This window comes from Enhydra lutris, unplaced genomic scaffold, assembly GCF_002288905.1.
Source record: "Enhydra lutris kenyoni isolate GAN:26980312 unplaced genomic scaffold, ASM228890v2 scaffoldscaffold17, whole genome shotgun sequence".
In the NCBI taxonomy this organism is placed as follows: Eukaryota; Metazoa; Chordata; class Mammalia; order Carnivora; family Mustelidae; genus Enhydra; species Enhydra lutris.
Genome location: NW_019154101.1, coordinates 49,527,901 through 49,546,844, shown reverse-complemented (window position 1 = coordinate 49,546,844; position 18,944 = coordinate 49,527,901). Strand labels below are relative to the sequence as shown.

General features: G+C 37.0%; 1 protein-coding gene and 1 pseudogene across 1 annotated transcript in view; one reads left to right on the top strand and one right to left on the bottom strand.

Annotated features, from left to right (window-relative positions):
• The window catches only part of LOC111147573 (malic enzyme 1), a 181,688-nt gene that overhangs the window by 133,105 nt on the left and 29,639 nt on the right, over positions 1 to 18,944 (top strand). Inside the window, exons 7-9 of the mRNA XM_022503681.1 lie at positions 1,069 to 1,178; positions 14,907 to 15,004; positions 17,198 to 17,311. Coding sequence (XP_022359389.1) covers positions 1,069 to 1,178; positions 14,907 to 15,004; positions 17,198 to 17,311 — 322 coding nt within the window. The remainder of the gene's footprint in view (positions 1 to 1,068; positions 1,179 to 14,906; positions 15,005 to 17,197; positions 17,312 to 18,944) is intronic.
• LOC111147720 lies at positions 5,712 to 9,111 on the bottom strand (annotated as a pseudogene).

The window sequence follows — 18,944 nt, the reverse complement described above, 5'->3', positions numbered from 1 at the left end:
AGTAATGTTCATTTCTTTTGCCATGGCTAGGTTATGTGGGTGGGTGACCATGCATACGAAGAGTCAGACAAGTAAGCTGTTCGTATCAGAAATAATCTGCCCAATATATTTCAAAGCCCAGCACCCTGCAGTGTTCGGCCATTGCTATAGAATAAAAACCAGAATCCTAGGCTTGAATTTTAAGGTTTCCAATATAAAAACCTAACCTTTTCTTTCAGTATACCCTTACATGTATCTCCACATGATAGCCAACTAGGACTTCTTGCTGTTTTTTTTGGGTTTTGTTTTTGTTTTTGTTTTTGTTTTGTTTTGTTTTTAGGTTTCCTATCTTATTTTTTTTCCTTGCTGTTTTTTGAAAAGTGTATTCATTCTCAGTTTTCACCTCAATTATGTTGCTTCTAGTATTTACCTGGCTTGTGAAAACCTACATCTCTATTTTTGAAATCATAGCTATTCCTTAAAACTCAGTTCATTTATTACGTGGTCTGTGACCCCAGCCAGAAGTGATACCTATCCTCTCAACATCTACAATTCCTTGTTTATACCACTTTTACATTACTTTTCATTTATTTCAAAATATTTTTGTTTCTACTAAATTTTAAATTCTTTGATGGTAGGGACCGTATTTTTGTCATTTTATTTCACAGAGCCAACACAGTGCTTTTCCTGTAGTAAGTGTACAGTGAATATTTGCTGAACAGACATTGTGTAACATACTTATACTAAGTAACAAGATAGGACCTTTAAAGGAAACTGTTTCTCCAAGTAACAAACTGAGGGTTTTAGAGAGGAGTGGGGTGGCGGTGGCGGTATGGGTTGGCCGGGCGATGGGTATTAAGGAGGGCACGTGTTGCGTGGAGCACTGGGTGTTATACATAAATAATGAATCATGGAACACTACATCAAAAACTAATGATATACTGTATGGTGACTGACATAACATAATAAAAATAAAATAAATAAATAAATAAATAAAATGTTTTAGTCTTTTCTGTAGGCTAATTTTAAAGGTTTATTTTTGTATGCTATTTCATGAACTTCTTCTCATGTGAATGTTTTGTCCCGTAGGTATGGAATGAATTGCCTTATTCAGTTTGAAGATTTTGCCAATATAAATGCCTTTCGTCTCCTGAAGAAATATCAAAACCAGTACTGCACGTTCAATGATGATATTCAAGGTAAGCTGGGTAGGAAAGGAAGTGAAGATATAAGACAGAAGGGCCCATATGCTCCCATGATGTTAAAGAATAGGTATAATGGAACAGTTGAATAAACTGGAACCGTGGGAGATTGGAGACGATGAGTGAGGTATTCTAATGTAGTATTTCCATGAAGGATTAGATCTGAGTGATGGGAAGCACCAACATGGAACTTTGGAGGAAGACAGCCCAAGTGAAATAAGGTGAATGCTATTGGAAATGAGGTGGTTAAAGAAAAGCTTAAATGTAAGACGAGGATGATGTTTCTCTATTCAGAGAGTTTGTGTTGAGTACAAACACTTGTTTGTGAAAAGACCCTATGTACTAAAATATACTTTACAAATATAATTTTAAAAATTCACTATGCTTAAAATCTGTAGTGTGACATAGCTAGATAAATATAATGTGTTTAAATACAATAAGCCTCTGTACCTTTTGGGGCACGCTAAAGTAATTGGTTGAATCTTTTTCCCAATTCCTTTGTGATATTAATCACATTGTTACTTTAGTGCCATTTTCATGACAAAGATGCTTTACATTCTTTCAACTTTGTTTTCTCCCTGTTTTATTAAATTTCTTTTTAAGTATTTATTTATGAGAAGTGAATATTTGGAGGATTTCAGAAGGGAAGTAAGGAGTCTAATTTTCCAGAGCTATGGCCCTAACTTGAAGATACAGGTATTATAGCGTGCTTTCCATGCTGCAAACATAGATTTTGTAGACCAGTGTCTGAGTCACTTATAGTTCATTTTGCAGTAGTCTCTCAAATCCTCACATTAGGGGCACCTGGCTGGGTCAGTTGGTATAGAGCATGCGACTTGATCTCAGAGTTGTAAGTTCAAGTCCTATGTTGGGTGTAGAGATTACTTAAAAATAAAATCTTAAAAAAATTTTAAATAAAATAGCCACATCAACTATTGAACAAACTGTCCTTTCTTTAATATTCTTATCTTTTGAATTTGTGGCTCCCACAGAAATGTCCATATAGACGTTAAAGACCAATATTACATACTTTTGAACCATTATGCAGAATTAGTAGGCATCAGAGTTCAGTTTAAGACAAAGAATGCTAAAATCCAAATCATCAAACAAAATGAGCATTTGGGAACTAGGGTCAGAGCTCCTATCAACTAGGACAAAGAATTTAGAGGTCAAGGCCTGGGCTGCATCTGAATTAAAGTCAGGAGTGCAGGAAATCTGAGGCAGATGCTAAGCCAAGTCCAAGAGCACTACAAGTAGAGTTGCCCTGGAGGACCCACGGCAGAGTGCTCCCCCATCCACCCAACGGGTCACCACAATGGAGGCATTAAATCATTAAGATTTCACCCCAGCTAACCTGTCCTAAAACACAATCTGCATATTTACCTATTTACACATAAGAATTTAAGAGTTACTGCCTTAGCCAACAAAAAGACAGATTTGAGAAAAATCGGCCCAATCTCTGACTAGAGAAAACTTTTGGCAAGTTAGTGGGATTCTGATTAGAAATGACCATTTTGTGCATTTCTCCATACCAAAATAGTGTCCCTAGTGACACTTTTCCCCCATATGTTTCCATTTTACCTTTTTAACCTTCTGTTTTTACCATTTTGCCCACAATGTAATACTTTCCCCATTGTGGGCATAGAAATTGCTTTTCAGGGCCAAGAAAAATAATTATGTAGCTATTACTGCTTCACCATGTAAATAAATGTTTCACACTGAACCCTTGGGAGAACTTTTTTCTTTTCTTTTTTGAACAGATATGTTATTTAAAGATAGTTTATGAAAAGTATTTGATTTTAAAAATACTTAAAATTCTACATTACTGATCTAAAATAATTTTAAATGATAGAGATTTTGGTCTTGGTTAGAGATTTGGACTTTTATGCATTCTAACTATAAATTATATTTAACTGGAAAAATGTGCTGGTTAAATCTATTAAGAAATTGGACACTACGGGGCTTCTGAGTGGCTCAGTTATTAAGTGTCTGCCTTCAGCTCAGGTCATGATCCCAGGATCCTGGGAGGGAGTCCCACATCGGGTTCCCTGCTCAGCAAGAAGCCTGCTTCTCTTTCTCCTGCTCCCCCCGCTTGTGTTCCCTCCTTTGCTGTGTCTCTGTCAAATAAACAAGTAAAATCTTAAAAAGAAAAAAAGGAAAGAAATTGAACATTTAATAATATAATCAGGAGACTATCAGAATTTAGCAAATTCAGATGAAAATAATGTCTCATCCTCCGGTCATTTAAAATCAATTATAAAAAGAGTTGTTCTTATAATGGCCTCTCTGGAATAGTTGTTTTCTACCATGACATTGTAAATATTTTATATAGAAGTTTTAGCCATAATAAACTAGTTTGATTGTTAGGATTTTTTAAAAAATAAGGTAAATACAGCCCAATCTTATACTAAATGCTTTGATCATTGAAAAGATAAAAATCAGACATGGTAAGAACAGATTTTTCACAAAAGGAGATCACTGGCCAGAAAACCTGCTTCAAAGTTCAATGCCATTAAGTTCTAAAAAGCTTATGAAATGGCAAATGAGAAACTGATTTTCTCTATCAAGATGTCTGAAATTTTTATTATAATCCCAGTGTTAGTGATGCCGTAAGAAGATATGCACCCTTATATACTGATGGAAATATAAAGTGGTGCAACTCTTGGGGAGGCAGTGTATATCAAAAACCTTAAAACATACAGTTCTTTGAGACAACAACTTTCTTTTTAGAAACTTATCCTGAGCAAATAAAGGTGTGTAAAGCAAATGTGCAAGGGCATTTATTTGTTTATTTTAAATATGTATTTACTTTTTAAATTGAGATAACTAACATATCACATTGTATTGGTTTTAGGTGTCCAGCATAATGAGTTATATATGTATATATTGCAAAATGATTACTATAGTAAGTTAACATCCATCATCACCACATATGGTTACAGGTTTTTTTCCTTGTGATGAGAACTTTTAAAATGGGCTCTTGGCAACTTCGAAGTGTACAATATGATGTTGTTAACTGTAGTGACCATGCTGTACATTACATCTGCAGGACTTACTTAGAAGTTTGTACGTTTTGACAACCTTCATGCTGTTTGCCCACCCTCCCCACCCCTACCCCCAACCTCAGGCAATCACCATTCTCTTCTCCTTATCTGTGAATTTTTTTTGTTTGCTTGTTTTTGGTTTTGTTTTAGAGTCCACATATAAGTGAGCTCCTATAGTAGTTCTCTTTCTCAATCTGACTTACTTCATTTAGCATAATGCCCTCAAGATCCATTCCTCTTGTCACAAAGATGAGGATTTCCTTCTTTTCTTATGGCTGAATAATACTCCATTGGGTGTGTGCGTGTCTGTGTTTGTTTCACATTTTCTTTATGTGTTCATCCATCGATGGATATCCACATTGTTTCCATGTCTTGGCAATTGTAAATAATACTGCACTGAACATGAGGGTCCGATATCTTCCAGATAGTGATTTCATTTCCTTTAGATAAATACCCAGAAGAGAAATTGCTGGATCATATGGTAGTTTTATTTTTAATTTTTGAAGAATCTCCATAGTTTTTTTCATAGTGGCCCACCAGTTTACTTTTCTGTTAGCAGAGCATGTGGGTTCCCTTTTCTCCACATCCTTGCCAACTCTTGTTACTTCTTGTCTCTGATAATAGCCTTTCTAGGACACAAGGTGATATCTCATGTGGTTTTGATCTGCATTTCCCTGATGATGAGTGATGTTGAGCACCTTTTCATTTACCCGTTTGCTATTTATGTATCTTCTTTGGAGAAATGTCTGTTTAGATAAGGATATTTATTTTTATTAACATTATTGCTAACATTATTTATTTATTGTTAACATTACTACTGAATGTTATTTTTTCAATTAATTATACTCTGATCATAAATGATCTTTTTAAAGCATGTATATTCTTGAGATTCAAAACAAATATTTTAAAAGAATGATATACTTAATAAAAATCGACACAAGTGTTTTACTTTAAATTATTATAATAAAAACAAAGACATTTAGAAGGTACTTGTCTCATTGTAGAAAACACAGGCTTTAAGCACTATATGTAACTTCTCAAACTCATTGCCAGAATTAAAATTTCACATCACAAAAATGTTAATAACAAATATTAACATACTTAGGTTGAACAATGAATAAAACCCAGATTTTTTTTAACCAAAAAAATCATGAATTAACGAAGGAGCAATAGAAAGTTAACGTTCATTTCAAAAGGAAAGGCACATCCAAACAAAACAGTAAAGCTGGTTTGTAAAAGGCAGCATTATATTCATACTGTTCTTGATCAGTCAAATGCAGTAAACTATTCTGGAAGAGCCTAAACTGTGGCAGTAATAGTTGTAAAGCAGGGCTGATATGAAGCCCGCCCTTTAATGGAGTGTTTTGTTCCTGACGTAGATGGCTCACAGAAGTGTGCACTAAATGTACACTACAGAAGTGTCCCAAGCTTCTGCATTCTGACACACAGGTTTCACTTTGTGCAGTCGTGGGTCATTTGGGAGCCCTCAGGCCTTGGCCATCTCTCGGAGGTGGCTCATACTGGGTAACGCAGCTCTCCACACCACAAGGACCAGTCAAAGGCTGAGCATGGTCCCACTCAGGATTAGGAGGTATGCCTCTAAGAAACGATGCCTGCCCTGTGTGCTTTGCTCCCGAGCTAGAAGAGAACCTGCTCCCTTGGGCCTCCGTGGCCACCATCCACATGACGTCTAGGCTGGTCTTTAGCAAGAGAAGATAAGAACCAGAGATGCCAGAGCAGATTGCATGATCACCACCGACAAAGTAGGGACCATCAGGATGGTGAGCTCCTACACTCCACAAAAGTGGGAAACAGGTGAAGACCTACATATGGACGCCAGGAAAATGATAACCAAGAAGTCACAAATAGGCTCAATTTAAGACAGGGTCTGCTTGGTAACCATGTGGCCTTGGGAAGAGATGAGCACGCTGGCAGGGAGCAGCGCAGCTCCATGGAGACATCCAACAGCTCTGTGACTGTTAACATTAAAATAATGGAAGCAGAGATTCCTGAGATACGAATTTTTTTATGCCCGTTGCTTTCTTTACACAGCTTTAGATAATATGGTGCTATGAGGTAAGTCTTTATGAGAATTTTATGGTAGAAAAGCAGCATGCATGGAGAAAAGAACCTGACCAACAAGCCAATATTCACAGGGCAGCCGTGACAATACTGAAGTCATTTCTGGCTCCTGCTTGGATAAGGATCAGCACGCTGGCCATGACTAAGAAGCCCAGCATCACGTCCTGCACTTGGAGCATTCCACGCAGCACCATGCTCTGGTCGATGCTGCTTTTTCACCCTGGGCATGACCCAGGAGGAAGCCAGACACAAGGGGTATGCTCGACAAGGACAAGCAAGGAGAAGTAAACAAGAAGAGAAGCTCTGGGTGGGTCTGATCTGTAAGAGGTGTCCCTAGAATAAACCAAATACAATCACTAGCTAGTGTTTACACAGTCCTGGAGGGCGGTCTTCACTGCCTTTCTCAGCTTTGCTCGGGAAAATTCCAAGCCAATAAGAAAAAGGAAAGAACCCCAAATTCTCCTAATGTCTCCACTTGTACAATAAACTTCATCCTGTTTAGCCCTGGAATTGCCAAGTAACCACAAAGAGTGTAAAGAAACTCCTGTGCACAGCCGGCTACAAGTAAGGACAACATTCCTGTGGTAACTGTGTTCTGTACCAAGTGGTGCTGCGCTGGGTTGTCGCATCTCTGGGCTTGGTCAGAATACAGGGGTTGTTCTGGCAGTCCGTCACATGCTAACACCCACAGCATACTCCTGTCCTCATTTTGTGAGATTTTGCTTGGACTTGGCCTCTTCCCCCACTCTCAGAACTGCCTCAGAATTGACCCCTTCTTTGACCGATGTATTGTCATCAAAACTGTGTTCTTCCATATCTCAGAACAATATGCTGCCTTTCTCCCGTCTTCAAAGAACATCATCAAGCATGGATCAACTTCTATTTTGATGTTGTGTGTTTTCCACTTCTCTGATTGCCCTTTTCAGTTGGTAAAGAGCCACAGTCTTTTAGCAAAGAAGCCCAGAGGAGCCAGACAGGGGCAGACCTTCCTATATCCCTTTCCAGGTGGCAGGTGACAGGGCTGCCTCCCAGAGCAGGGAAAAAGGATTGTGTTGGGTTGGAGGAGGGCCCTGGCCACCCATTGCCCTCTCTGGAATGCAGTCTCTATTGTAATGTTATTTTTATTTATTTTTAAAGATTTTATTTATTTGACAGAGAGAGATCACAAGTAGGCAGAGAGGCAGGTAGAAAGAGAGGGGGAAGCAGGCTCCCTGCTGAGCAGAGAGCCTGATGTGGGACTTGATCCCAGGACCACGAGATCATGACCTGAGCTGAAGGCAGAGGCTTAACCCTCTGAGCCACCCAGGCTCCCCAAAGAGAATTTTTTTTTAAAGATTTTACTTATTTATTTATTTGTCAGAGAGAAAGAGAGAGAGAGAAAGCACAAGCAGGCATGTAATGTTATTTCTAATAGCAAAAAAATAATAGCGAAAAACATACAGAAAGGGTGTTAAAACAGTAGACATGACATGAGATTTTTTTTTTACAAGTGAAAATTTTCTTTAGTTTGCATTATCAAATATAGAGAGCAGTTGTAAGAATATTCATGAGAATGTTGAAAATGTTTTGACTTAGGCAGTAGGATTATAGGTGATCTTTTTAGTCTTTGTCCATCTGGATTTTAATGGTTTAATGCATTTGTTACAATGTACTTATGGATAAATTTTTCAAGTGTAAAAAGACAGCGCTTTTTACTGAGTTGTTAAGCTGTAACGCAAAGATACCTAAAATATAATCTTTTCATTACTTAATCCCCAAAACCTATTGTTTCTATTAGTGTTCTTTTCCAAGTGGTACTGTTACTAGTTTATGTTGTAATTTGGTATTTGCTGTCATCTCTTAGAAGAGATGTTGTTCATGTCACCACTTAATTATGTGAAAGTTATGTGAAAGAATATTAGATATAACTGTATCATACAAGATAAGTTATACAGAAAAAAAACAGTATTCTGATGACACTCTTTCCTCTTATTTGTAGACTCTAAGTTAATACTTAGTTGATGTAACATTATTATTCCAAAGCACTTTATTTTATTTGTAGACACCATAATTACATTCCCCTGCATTTCTGTTATGATGTCTTTATACTAGAAGACAAAAATCTATTTGGACTATTTTCTTTTTTTTTTTTTGGACTATTTTCTTATATTAGAATTTATTTTGTCATATTTATTTTAAAAAAGAGGCACAAGAATTATAATGTAGGACTATTTTGTCACAATCTTCTTACTAAAGAATTTAATTGAGCAGAATTTTTCAAACATTACTTTGCTTTCCTAATAGTGAAGCCAGACCAATTAAGAAAAGCTCATTAGAATTAGTAGATAGCTTCTTTTCTTGTGTCTTCAGCCTCTTTTTCTCTACTGCCTTCTTCCCATTATCCTATATCATGCTTAAATTGCTTTAATTCTGGAAATAATTCCCTTGACCCTAAATTCTTTCCTCCAACAGTCCTTGTCATTCTTCTCATAAAAACATAAAAATAAAATATTTTTTGTTGGCCCCGTTTCCCCTCCCACTCCCATCTCCTTCTCATTCATTCTTTTATCTACGCTCTTCCAAGGGCTACTCCACACCTGCTGTTTCTGTTCTTCTTTTATTTATTCCTCAGCACACTGCCCTCCAGCTTCGGCTCTAGCATATAGAATTAAAATAGCTCTCTGAAAGATCACCAGGATGGAATCACCAGACCCGGTAGTTATTTACCATTTTCTTTCTTGATTGACCTTTCTCTGTCTATCACTACTTCTTCCCTTTGGTTCCATGGTACCATACTTTCTTGCTTCTCCTACCTCTTTGACCATTTTTTACTTATCCATCTTCCCCTATATCACATTCTTCTGCTTATTCCTTAAATGTTTTTCTTCATTTGGGTTCTCTCCTTTAGCCACTCACTGAACAGTGTTATCAACCCACATGACCTAAATACAACTACAGGTTTTCAAATTCCAGATCTTTATCTCTTTATCTCTGACTGGGATTTCTAGGCTGAGTTCCAGACATGTATATCTAACTACTTTCTTGGCACTGCCCCCTGAGCAGCACATAGACAGAAGGGACAGAGCTCATAAGTTCAAAAATTGAACTCCTGTTTTCCTTGCAAACTTTTTCCTAGTCATCCAAACAAGAAAATGTATAATAATTCTTGACTTTTTCCTCACCCGCTCTATGCATTTAATCACTAAGACCTGTTGATTTTTATCTCTTAAATATTTCCTCCCTCTTAACTTGCTTCCCTCTTGGATTGTTGCAGTATCCTCTCTCAGTAATTGCAACGACTTCCTAACTTACCTAATACCACCAGCCTCCAACTCTCAAATCTACTCCCCACACTGCTCTCTGAATTTAGAATCTTTCAGCAGTCAGCTCTTACCTGTAATAAATTATAATTATATAATTTTATAATCATAAGGCTTATAATTTAGTTTTATTTATGTATATATTTATATGTATATAAAACTATATATATATACAGTTAGTGTTAGTATGTAGTAGAAGTCCCTCTATGATCTTGTCCCAACTCTTCTCCGGTATCAACAACACTCTAATACCTACAGTTTCACATGTGTTCTGTGTTCTCCCTCCTGTTACATTCTGGGAGGTTTGGTATACAAATGGAGCTTGTATTCTGGGTCTTTACTGACCCAATACTTGATTTGATTGAGCCATTTCTTTCAGGAAGTCCTCCGTATCAGTCTCTGTTTTTTTGGGGTTTTTTTTTGGTTGTTGTTGGTTTCTCTTACACTGCTCAAGATTCCACAGAAAAGATTTTTTTCAGTCTCTCTCTTGATATTAGCTTTCTTTTCTTTTCTTTTTACTTTTTTTTTTTTTTTTAGATTTTATTTATTTATTTGAGAGAGAGAGAGAGCACAAGCAGGGTGAGGAGCAGAGGGAGAAGCAGATGCCCCGAAGAGCAAGGAACCTGAAGGGCTCAAACCCAGGAGTCTGGGATCCTGACCTGAGCCCAAAGCAGATGCTTAACCAACTCACTGAGCCACCCAGGTGCCCCGATAGTGGCTTTCTGCTAGGATGAGCTTTTGTCATTATTCTTTGAGCCAAGTAGGGGAAGATTGGGGGTCCACCATATTGAGTGTATAAACTTGCATTTAATCTCGTTTTCAAGTATGGCATCCTTTCACCCAATTATCCCCGATGCCTTACACTTATGCCTGTTGTCTTAAAATCCAGATGTCCTTTCTAGAAAATAAATTTCCCAGTTTTTTAAATAAACCTCCAGAGTGTGGGGGGTCAGCTGTCTGCTAGAAGGTGAGGAAAAAGAATCTGGGTTATAATTACTTCTCACCAGATTTTTGAGCAGCTCCTGGTTTTCACCTCTTCTTCATCCACACTTAGAGAGATGCTTGGTCCCTCCTATAGCCAGGACTTTTGAGAGTTCTGCTTTCTTAATCCGATTGCTTCTTAGCATTCCCCATGGCTGCCAAGAAGTCAGCTTTTTCACATCTAATGTCTGTTGCCATTTGCCCATCTGCCTTCTAGCTTCTAAAATGCTATCCTCTTCTGGCTCCTTTATCTTTTTTTTTTTTTTAATCTTCATTCTGTGTTTTGGTAAAGTTTATTGGGGGGAGGGAAAACTAAATTGTGTGTTCGGTCCCTCATTTTGACCAGTCCTCCCTGCCTCCACGTCTTCGCACATGCTCACTCTACTGGAGGTCCTGAACCTCTTCTGTTAATCCTTTGATACCATGCTCGGGTGACATGTACTTCTAATACTGTGGCCCCTGACTCAACAAAGTTACTCCTGCTCCCCTTGCTTCTAGTTCTGTCTGATCTATTTAGTTAGTAGCACATGAGGATTATAATTATTTGATTACATGTAAGTCTCCTTTGCTAGTTATACATAGTAATTCTAATCAGATTTAACAAATTGCTGCATTAGTAGAGGTCATTCTTTGATCAGTGTTAAATAATAAGTACTCTAAAAGTCATAGCACAAAGAAACTTCAGCTTGCCTCTGTCTGCTTTCCTAAAAATTTAGTTTTCAATCTCAAAACAAAAATTATTTTGAAACAATTTATTGTGAAACTTGCGTTTTTATAGAATATTGTCTTGCCACATTTATTCCCTTGACTGTAGATTTAAATTTAAATCAAAGTCGTACCAGGAAGTAGGACTAGGACATGTGCAAGAATCATGCTCAAATTAACTTTTTGGTAGTGCTAAAATTATCTTTTTGATTTTTATTAACTAATTCTATGGAGAGAAGTTTATGTCCTCATGAGATGTTATGGAATATACATTTAAATAGAAGGCTCTGGCATCCAATGTAGACAGAGATTTATTTTCTCTTATTTGAGGTAATGTGTACAAACTTAAAACATCTTGGCTTTTAATGCAGAATGATCCAGCGTAACCATATAAAGATGTCACCACATTATAGTTTGGATCTCCTGAAATATTTTACTCTGTTCTTAAATGCTCAGTTCTATTTAAAATCAAAATGATAATACACATTGATTGCTGATAATACTTTACCTTTGGTTCTTCAGCTGGATAGATCTTGTGGTTCTGGAAGAATTTATTGAGACCCTTAAGATGATAGCATCTCAGGGTTGGAAGAGAGCTTAGAGTCCCCCAAATCCAAACTTCAGGCCAGTTTACTTCAAAAAGCCTGAGATTGAAATAGCTTGAGCTACTATTAGTGAGTAACTACTTATCTAGTGACTGGATGCTTATACCTCTCTAAAATCCTCTTTTCTTCTGTTTAACTGCTCTTGTGAGTCTGTCTTGATATAAGTGACAAACCATTCTGATCCTGTTTCTGCATAGATCAGCCATAGTTTTACACAGGCTCTCATTTCATTTTATTTATTATTATTTTTTTGAGTATAGTTGACATATAGTGTTGTGAGTGTCAGGTGTATAACAGAGTGGTTCAGTAACCCTGTATGTTACACTATGATCACCGCAAGTGTAGCTACCATCTGTCACCACACAACACTGTTACATTACCATTGACTATTTCTTACACTGTGCCTTTTATCCCTGTGACTTATTCATTCTGTAACCGGAAGCCTGTATCTCCTACTGCCGTTACCCCATTTTGCCCATCCTTCCTCTCTGGCAACCATTAGTTTGTTAATTCTCTGTATTTATAGATTAGTTCTGCTTTTTGTTTGTTTATTCATTCTGTTTAAAGTTTTTATTTATTTATTTAACACAGAGAGAGAGAGAGAGAGCGAGAGAGAGAGCGCACGCACAAGCAAGGGGAGCGAGCAGCAGGCAGAGGGAGAAATAGATTCACAGGGAGCCCAACATGGGGCTCGATCCCAGGACCCTGGAATCATGACCTGAGCTGAATGCATGCTTAACTGACTGAGCCACCAGGCGCCCCTATTCATTTATTTTTCAGATGCCACACATAAGTATTTGTCTTTCTCTGTCTGACTTTCTTCACTTAGCCTAATGTCTTGTAGGTCCATATATGTCGTAAATGGCAAGATCTCATTATGGCATTGTGTGTGTGTGTGTGTGTGTGTGTGTGTATGTACACACAGCATGTCATCTTTATCTATTCACCTCTCAGTGGACACTTGGGCTGCTTCCATATCTTAGCTATTGTAAATAATGCTGCAGTAAATGTAGGGGTGCATATATCTTTTTGAATTAGTGTTTTCATTTGTTTGCCGATATATCCAATAAGGGGTTAATATCCAAAATATGGAAAGAACTTATACAACTCAACACCAAAAAACAAATAATCTAATTAGAAATAGGCAGAGAACCTGACTATGCATCTTTGCAAAGAAGACATACAGATGGCCAACAGATACATGAAAAGATGTTCAACATCACTAATCATTAGGGAAATGCAAATCAGAGCCACAATGAGATATAACCTTATGTCTGTCAGATTGGCTAAAATAAAAAAGACAAGAAATAACAAGTGTTGGCAAATATGTGAAGAAAAAGAAAACCTTAGGCACTGTTGCTGGGAATACAAATTGGCATGCCATTGGGGAAAACAATATGGAAATTCCCCCCAAACTTAAAAATAGTAATACCATATCATTCAATAATTCCACTGCTAGGTATTTCCCAAAGGAAAACAGGCTTTCATTTTAAATAATGTATAGAAGAGTAGCTTCTACATAATGTATATGACTTGCCACAGTTCATAATTTATTATAATGCTGGCTCAAAATTGCAAGCATTTTATTTTCATGTTTTACATTGTTTCTAAATTAAAAAAATGCAAGTGACACACAGATCTTCAGTAATTATCATTTATCATGATCTTATTTATGACTACCACATTCTACAAGAAAGAAACAAAGAACCAAAAGATTGAAAGGAACAAACATACCGATGGTAAAATGCTCATTCATCTTCGGCACTTGGTGTATATAACACTTCATCATTGTGTTGTTCATCAAACCTATTCTGAATCTATTTTTTTAAAACCAAATATGAGTGTTTAAAGTTTAACTAAGCTTTGCTACTTAGGTGAGGGATCTAGGAACCATTATAGGTTTCTAGTGTTTTTTGAGGAGTAAAATGTAGATGCAACTGGAAAGTACTGCAGGAGGGTACAAAGTTTTATTTCAGACATGAGCCAATAAAGTTGAGCTATATAATTATGTTTAAAAGCAAGAAAACCATTTTGTGGTCTATGAAAGCTTATATGTCCAAGTAATAAAAGTAGAACTGGAAGTTTCTATGACCCTGGGCCATGATAAGGAAAAACTGTCTTCATGTAGGTAAATTTTACATTAATTTTGTCTAGCACCTTTGGGACCCACCCCTGATTATTATAGGTAGGAAGCCAATTAAAAGATGCATAACAGCAGATTTTAATTGCTATTAACTGTCACTTTTTCAGATCGAAGATTAAAAGGTTAAATTCCAGATGTATTGAAAACATCATTATGACCACCACTAATATCAGCAAGCATTTACTGCGTGCTCGCTTTGTGTAGAGGGATCAGTAATAGGTTTCAGAGTCCCTAGAGTAATTAGGTGGAAGACTATAATAGCACTTAGTACTGTTTTATCTCACACAGTACAACTATTTTACAAATGAGGAAACCGGTATACAAAATAATTTCTGTAGGGGCACCTGGGTGGCCCCAGTTAAGCATTTGGCCTTTGGGCTTAGGTCATGATCCTGGGGTTCTAGGATTGAGCCTGGTGGTTGGTGGGGCTCTCAGCAGGGAGTCTGCTTCTCCCTCTCCCCCTCCCCCTGGCTTGTGCTCTCTCCCTCTCACTCAGTCTCTCTCAAATAAATGAATAAAACCTTAAAAAAAATTTCTCTAAATTCATCCAGCTAGTAAACGGCTGAGCTGGAATCCACATAAGAATCCAAACCCCATGCTCTTATTCATTAAATCACCACATTAAGTCACAGAATCTTTTTGGAAAGTGATCAGGAATAGTACTGAGCTGCTATCCTAAAATACTGATGTCAGTAGCCTGAGAATTTCACCTCACCTCTAAGCACGGGGTCAGCCAACTGCAGGTTCCCTTTTTGTACCAGTTACCCTGTTGTGCAACGAGTTCAAGATGTGAATAAAGATTCCAGGTGTCGAGTTTGGCAGGATCTGATTCAGGCTTACTCAAGGCTATTTCTTACCTGTTTTAGGAACAGCGTCTGTGGCAGTAGCAGGCATCCTTGCGGCTCTTCGAATAACCAAGAACAAACTGTCTGATCAAACAGTACTGTTTCAAGGAGCTGGAGAGGTACCTGCTTATCCAAGACTTACATTTCCTTAAATTAATGAATAGAGTTTATCTTAATTATTCATTAATTAGAAGTTTGAGATATCTTTCATATTTTTAGTGTTTTGCAACTATAGGTTTGTTTGTTTGTTTGTTTTAAGATTTTATTTATTTATTTGACAGACAGAGATCACAAGTAGGCAGAGAGGCAGATAGAGAGAGGGGGAAGAAGGCTCCCTGCCGAGCAGAGAGCCCGACGCGGGACTCGATCCCAGGACTCTGGGATCATGACCTGAGCTGAAAGCAGAGGCTTTAACCCACTGAGCCACCCAGATGCCCCCCAGCTATAGGTTTTTTTGAAAGATACCGCAGTTAAGTATTGAGGCTTATTCATTTGTCTTAGGAGGCTTTAGTATAGAAGTATAGTGATACTTTCCACAATCTTAAATTTCTAGAGATTATCAAATGGTGGCGTGGTCTTTTGTTTTGCATATTTGCAGGAACAAAAAGTTTACATTTTGTGATTATGTATAAAAGCCTGTAAGGAGGGGCGCCTGGGTGACTCAGTGGGTTAAGCCTCTGCCTTCGGCTCAGGTCATGATCTCAGGGTCCTGGGATCGAGCCCCGCATTGGGCTCTCTGCTCAGTGGGGAGCCTGCTTCCCCCCACCCCGCCGCCTGCCTCTCTGCCTACCTGTGATCTCTGTCTGTCAAATAAATAAATAAAACCTTAAAAGAAAAAAAAGCCTGGAAGTATTTAAGCTCTTATATCTGACACTTTTAGTATCCTCTGGAGGCACCTATTAGGGTTTTCTTAATTTGACTCACAAGTCAGTGTGCACATATATAACTACATACGAGTTTTTAAGAAAGAAATATTTGAATTGGAGACTTGTTGTGCATTGTTCCCATGCAAAAGAAGCAAAACATTTACAATTGCTGGAAGGAGATGGCAGGGAGGCAAAAGTGGGCTGTTTTTTGTTCTCTTTTGTTATGAGTTAATCATTTGAAAGAAGAAAACTAGACTCCAATGATAATTCACCCCCTAAAATAGAAATTGAAATGTCAGTTGAGTTTGAGCTTCTTGTGAGAAAGCTGCCCAAATCTGTTTAGAATTATAGAATGTAATGAATGGAGAAATACTTTTGTGTTATATAAGAAGCTTCAGATTTTTAAGTTGAATATTATTAAATGAATTATACTGGTAGAAATTGTGTATATTGTGTTAGTTTTGATTTTACTTGTTCTTAAAATGAAATACGCAAAGCTAAAACTTAAATGCCAAGATATAAACATGTCAAAGTATTCAGAATGTAAATTACAAGTTCATTTTCACATCAAAATAAAAATCAAGGCTAAATTACATCTTATTAAAATTTGAGGAGTTTTTTTTGTTTGCTTTTTTGTTTGTTTGTTTTTGAGTTTTTTATTTGTGTGGCTGTTACATGCTGTATTTACTTTTAGTCAACTTATTTGAGTTCAAATTCTTTAAATTTCCAAAGGGTTTTTGATGAATGGTACAGGCCACTTCTTGATACTCAGCAGGGCAGAGGTATTCATGGTTGGATGATTCAAAACTGATGCTTGTTTGTCCCTGAAAGGGTTTTGGATGTTCACAGATTATCACAAAATTTATCAAATACCAAAGAAGTTGATTCCTTTAATCTTGCAAGAGATTTCACAGTACTTTCTTTGTCCAAATTAACAGAATAAATAAATGCTTGGGGACAGAGAATTTATGTGTTTTATTCTGTTGCCTAATTGGTCAAGTTCCCATCCAAATGACCAGGCTTCATTCTTCAAATTCAATTAGAGGAGCTGGAGCCCAACAATAAACAATACAGTCCAATAAGCAAGGCTGACCAGGCCATTCTTTTAAGCTCAATATTTTCTCGTTGGAGCAAATCTTAATTGCATTAACAGGATTAAAGTAATGACAGTCAAGGATATCACTGGTTTATCTGTAGCTAAAGAACAAACCACATAATAGTGGTTCTGTTGTGATAAGAAGAGTAAATAATTGTTCATTAGCTTACTCCAAAATGTGACAAAAATACTTTGCTCCCAGTATAAATGAAGGAATATAGCTGTTTAAGTCAGTGAAGCTATTTTGTTTTTTCTTATTAACAAAGATAAAATGAAGGGAAACGTAACTCTTGATAAGTTATAATGTGGAACAACTTTTCAAAGTTTTGTTTTCATAATGTCCTTCTCAGGCTGCCTTAGGGATTGCACACCTGATTGTAATGGCCATGCAAAAAGAAGGTTTACCAAAAGAGAAAGCCGTGAAGAAGATATGGTTGGTTGACTCAAAAGGATTAATAGTTAAGGTAAGAATTTGACATTTCCATCTGAAGAAAAATTAATGTGCTATTCTGGGTGCCCATCTCAAAGATTACTACTACTTTTACTCATCTTACCCCCAACACTGTGTTAAAAGACTAGCCATTATACATGAATGACCATGTCATACAATGACATTGATACTCTTCTGAAAAAGAAGACTGGCTCAGCTACAGAAGCAGCCTGTGAAGTACAGGGGCCCCTTACAATTCTGTAGGTTGTCAGTGCATTTGAATTAGTTTCCAGATGAGGCAGTTTGATGCTGAAACACCTAGGTTAGCTCCTTTTATTAAGGGCTATCTGTCAAATTGCACATTAGCTAGGAAAAAAAAAGAACAGATGATGAAATAGCTACTCTTTTGCCTGCTACTTTCTCTGGAATAAATTCTTGAGGGTTTGAATGGGAATTCTGAATACCATTTTAATAAATGGGCTGTTCAGTGTTAACTACAAGGTTGTTTCCCAGCTCTAATAAAGATAACAGGACCTACTTCTTAGGTTATTGTGAGAACCAAGTAAGACTAGGTAGGTTGACCATATTGCTACATAGTTATATGGCACTCATATTACTTATACATTAATATTACTTCTAGTTATAAGACATTAATATTACTGCACATTAAGTGCTCTTCCCTAAACTGCCAGAAAAAAAACTTGTGAATTCCCTTGCTACCTGAAGGTGAATTTGTAAAATAACCAGTGATCAGCATAGACTTCTGGAATTTAGTATAGAAGCAAATGTGAAGGTATACAAACTTTCTGGAAAACTGGCTTTTGTGTATCCAAAACCTTTAAAAGTTTATGTTTCTGAGCCAATAGTTTCCATTGTAAGAATATATTTTATAGAGATAGAGAAATACACAATGTTTTATGTTTTAGTTCTTTTCATTTTTGAAGTTTTCATTTAAACTCTAGTTAGTTAACACTCAATGTAATAGTAGTTTTGTATGTACAATGTAGTGATTCAACACTTACATACACCTGTTACTCATCACAAGTACACTCCTGAATCCCCATTATCCATATCACCCATCCCTCACCAACCTCCCCTGTAGTAACCATCACTTTGTTCTCTGTAGTTAAGAGTCTCTTTCTTGCTTTGCTTCTCTGTCTCTCTTTTTTTCTCCTTAAATTTCTCTCTTTTTGTTTCTTAAGTTCCACACACGAGTGAAATCATATGGTATTTGTCTTTCTCCAACTTACTTATTTCAATTAGCATAATAATTGTTTAGCTCCATCCATGTTGCTGCAAATGGTAAGATTTCATCCTTTCTAATGGCTGAGTAATATTCCATTACATATACATATACATACTTTTTTTTAAAGAACTATGACATTAAAGACTTACCAATATAATGTTAGATGAAAGAAGGAAAACGCCATGTTATATGTTATTATTTTATATTTTAAAAAATGAGTTGTGGGGTCTATTGCCTGGCTCAGGTGGTTAAGCAGCTGTCTCTCGATTTCAGCTTAGGTCATATCTCAGGGATTGAGCCCCATATCAGTCTCCATGCTCAGTGGGGAGTCTGCTTCAGATTCTGTCTCTCCCTCTTCCTTTGCCCCTTCCCTACCTCTGCTTGCATGCATGCACACTCACACTCTCTCTCTCTCTAATAA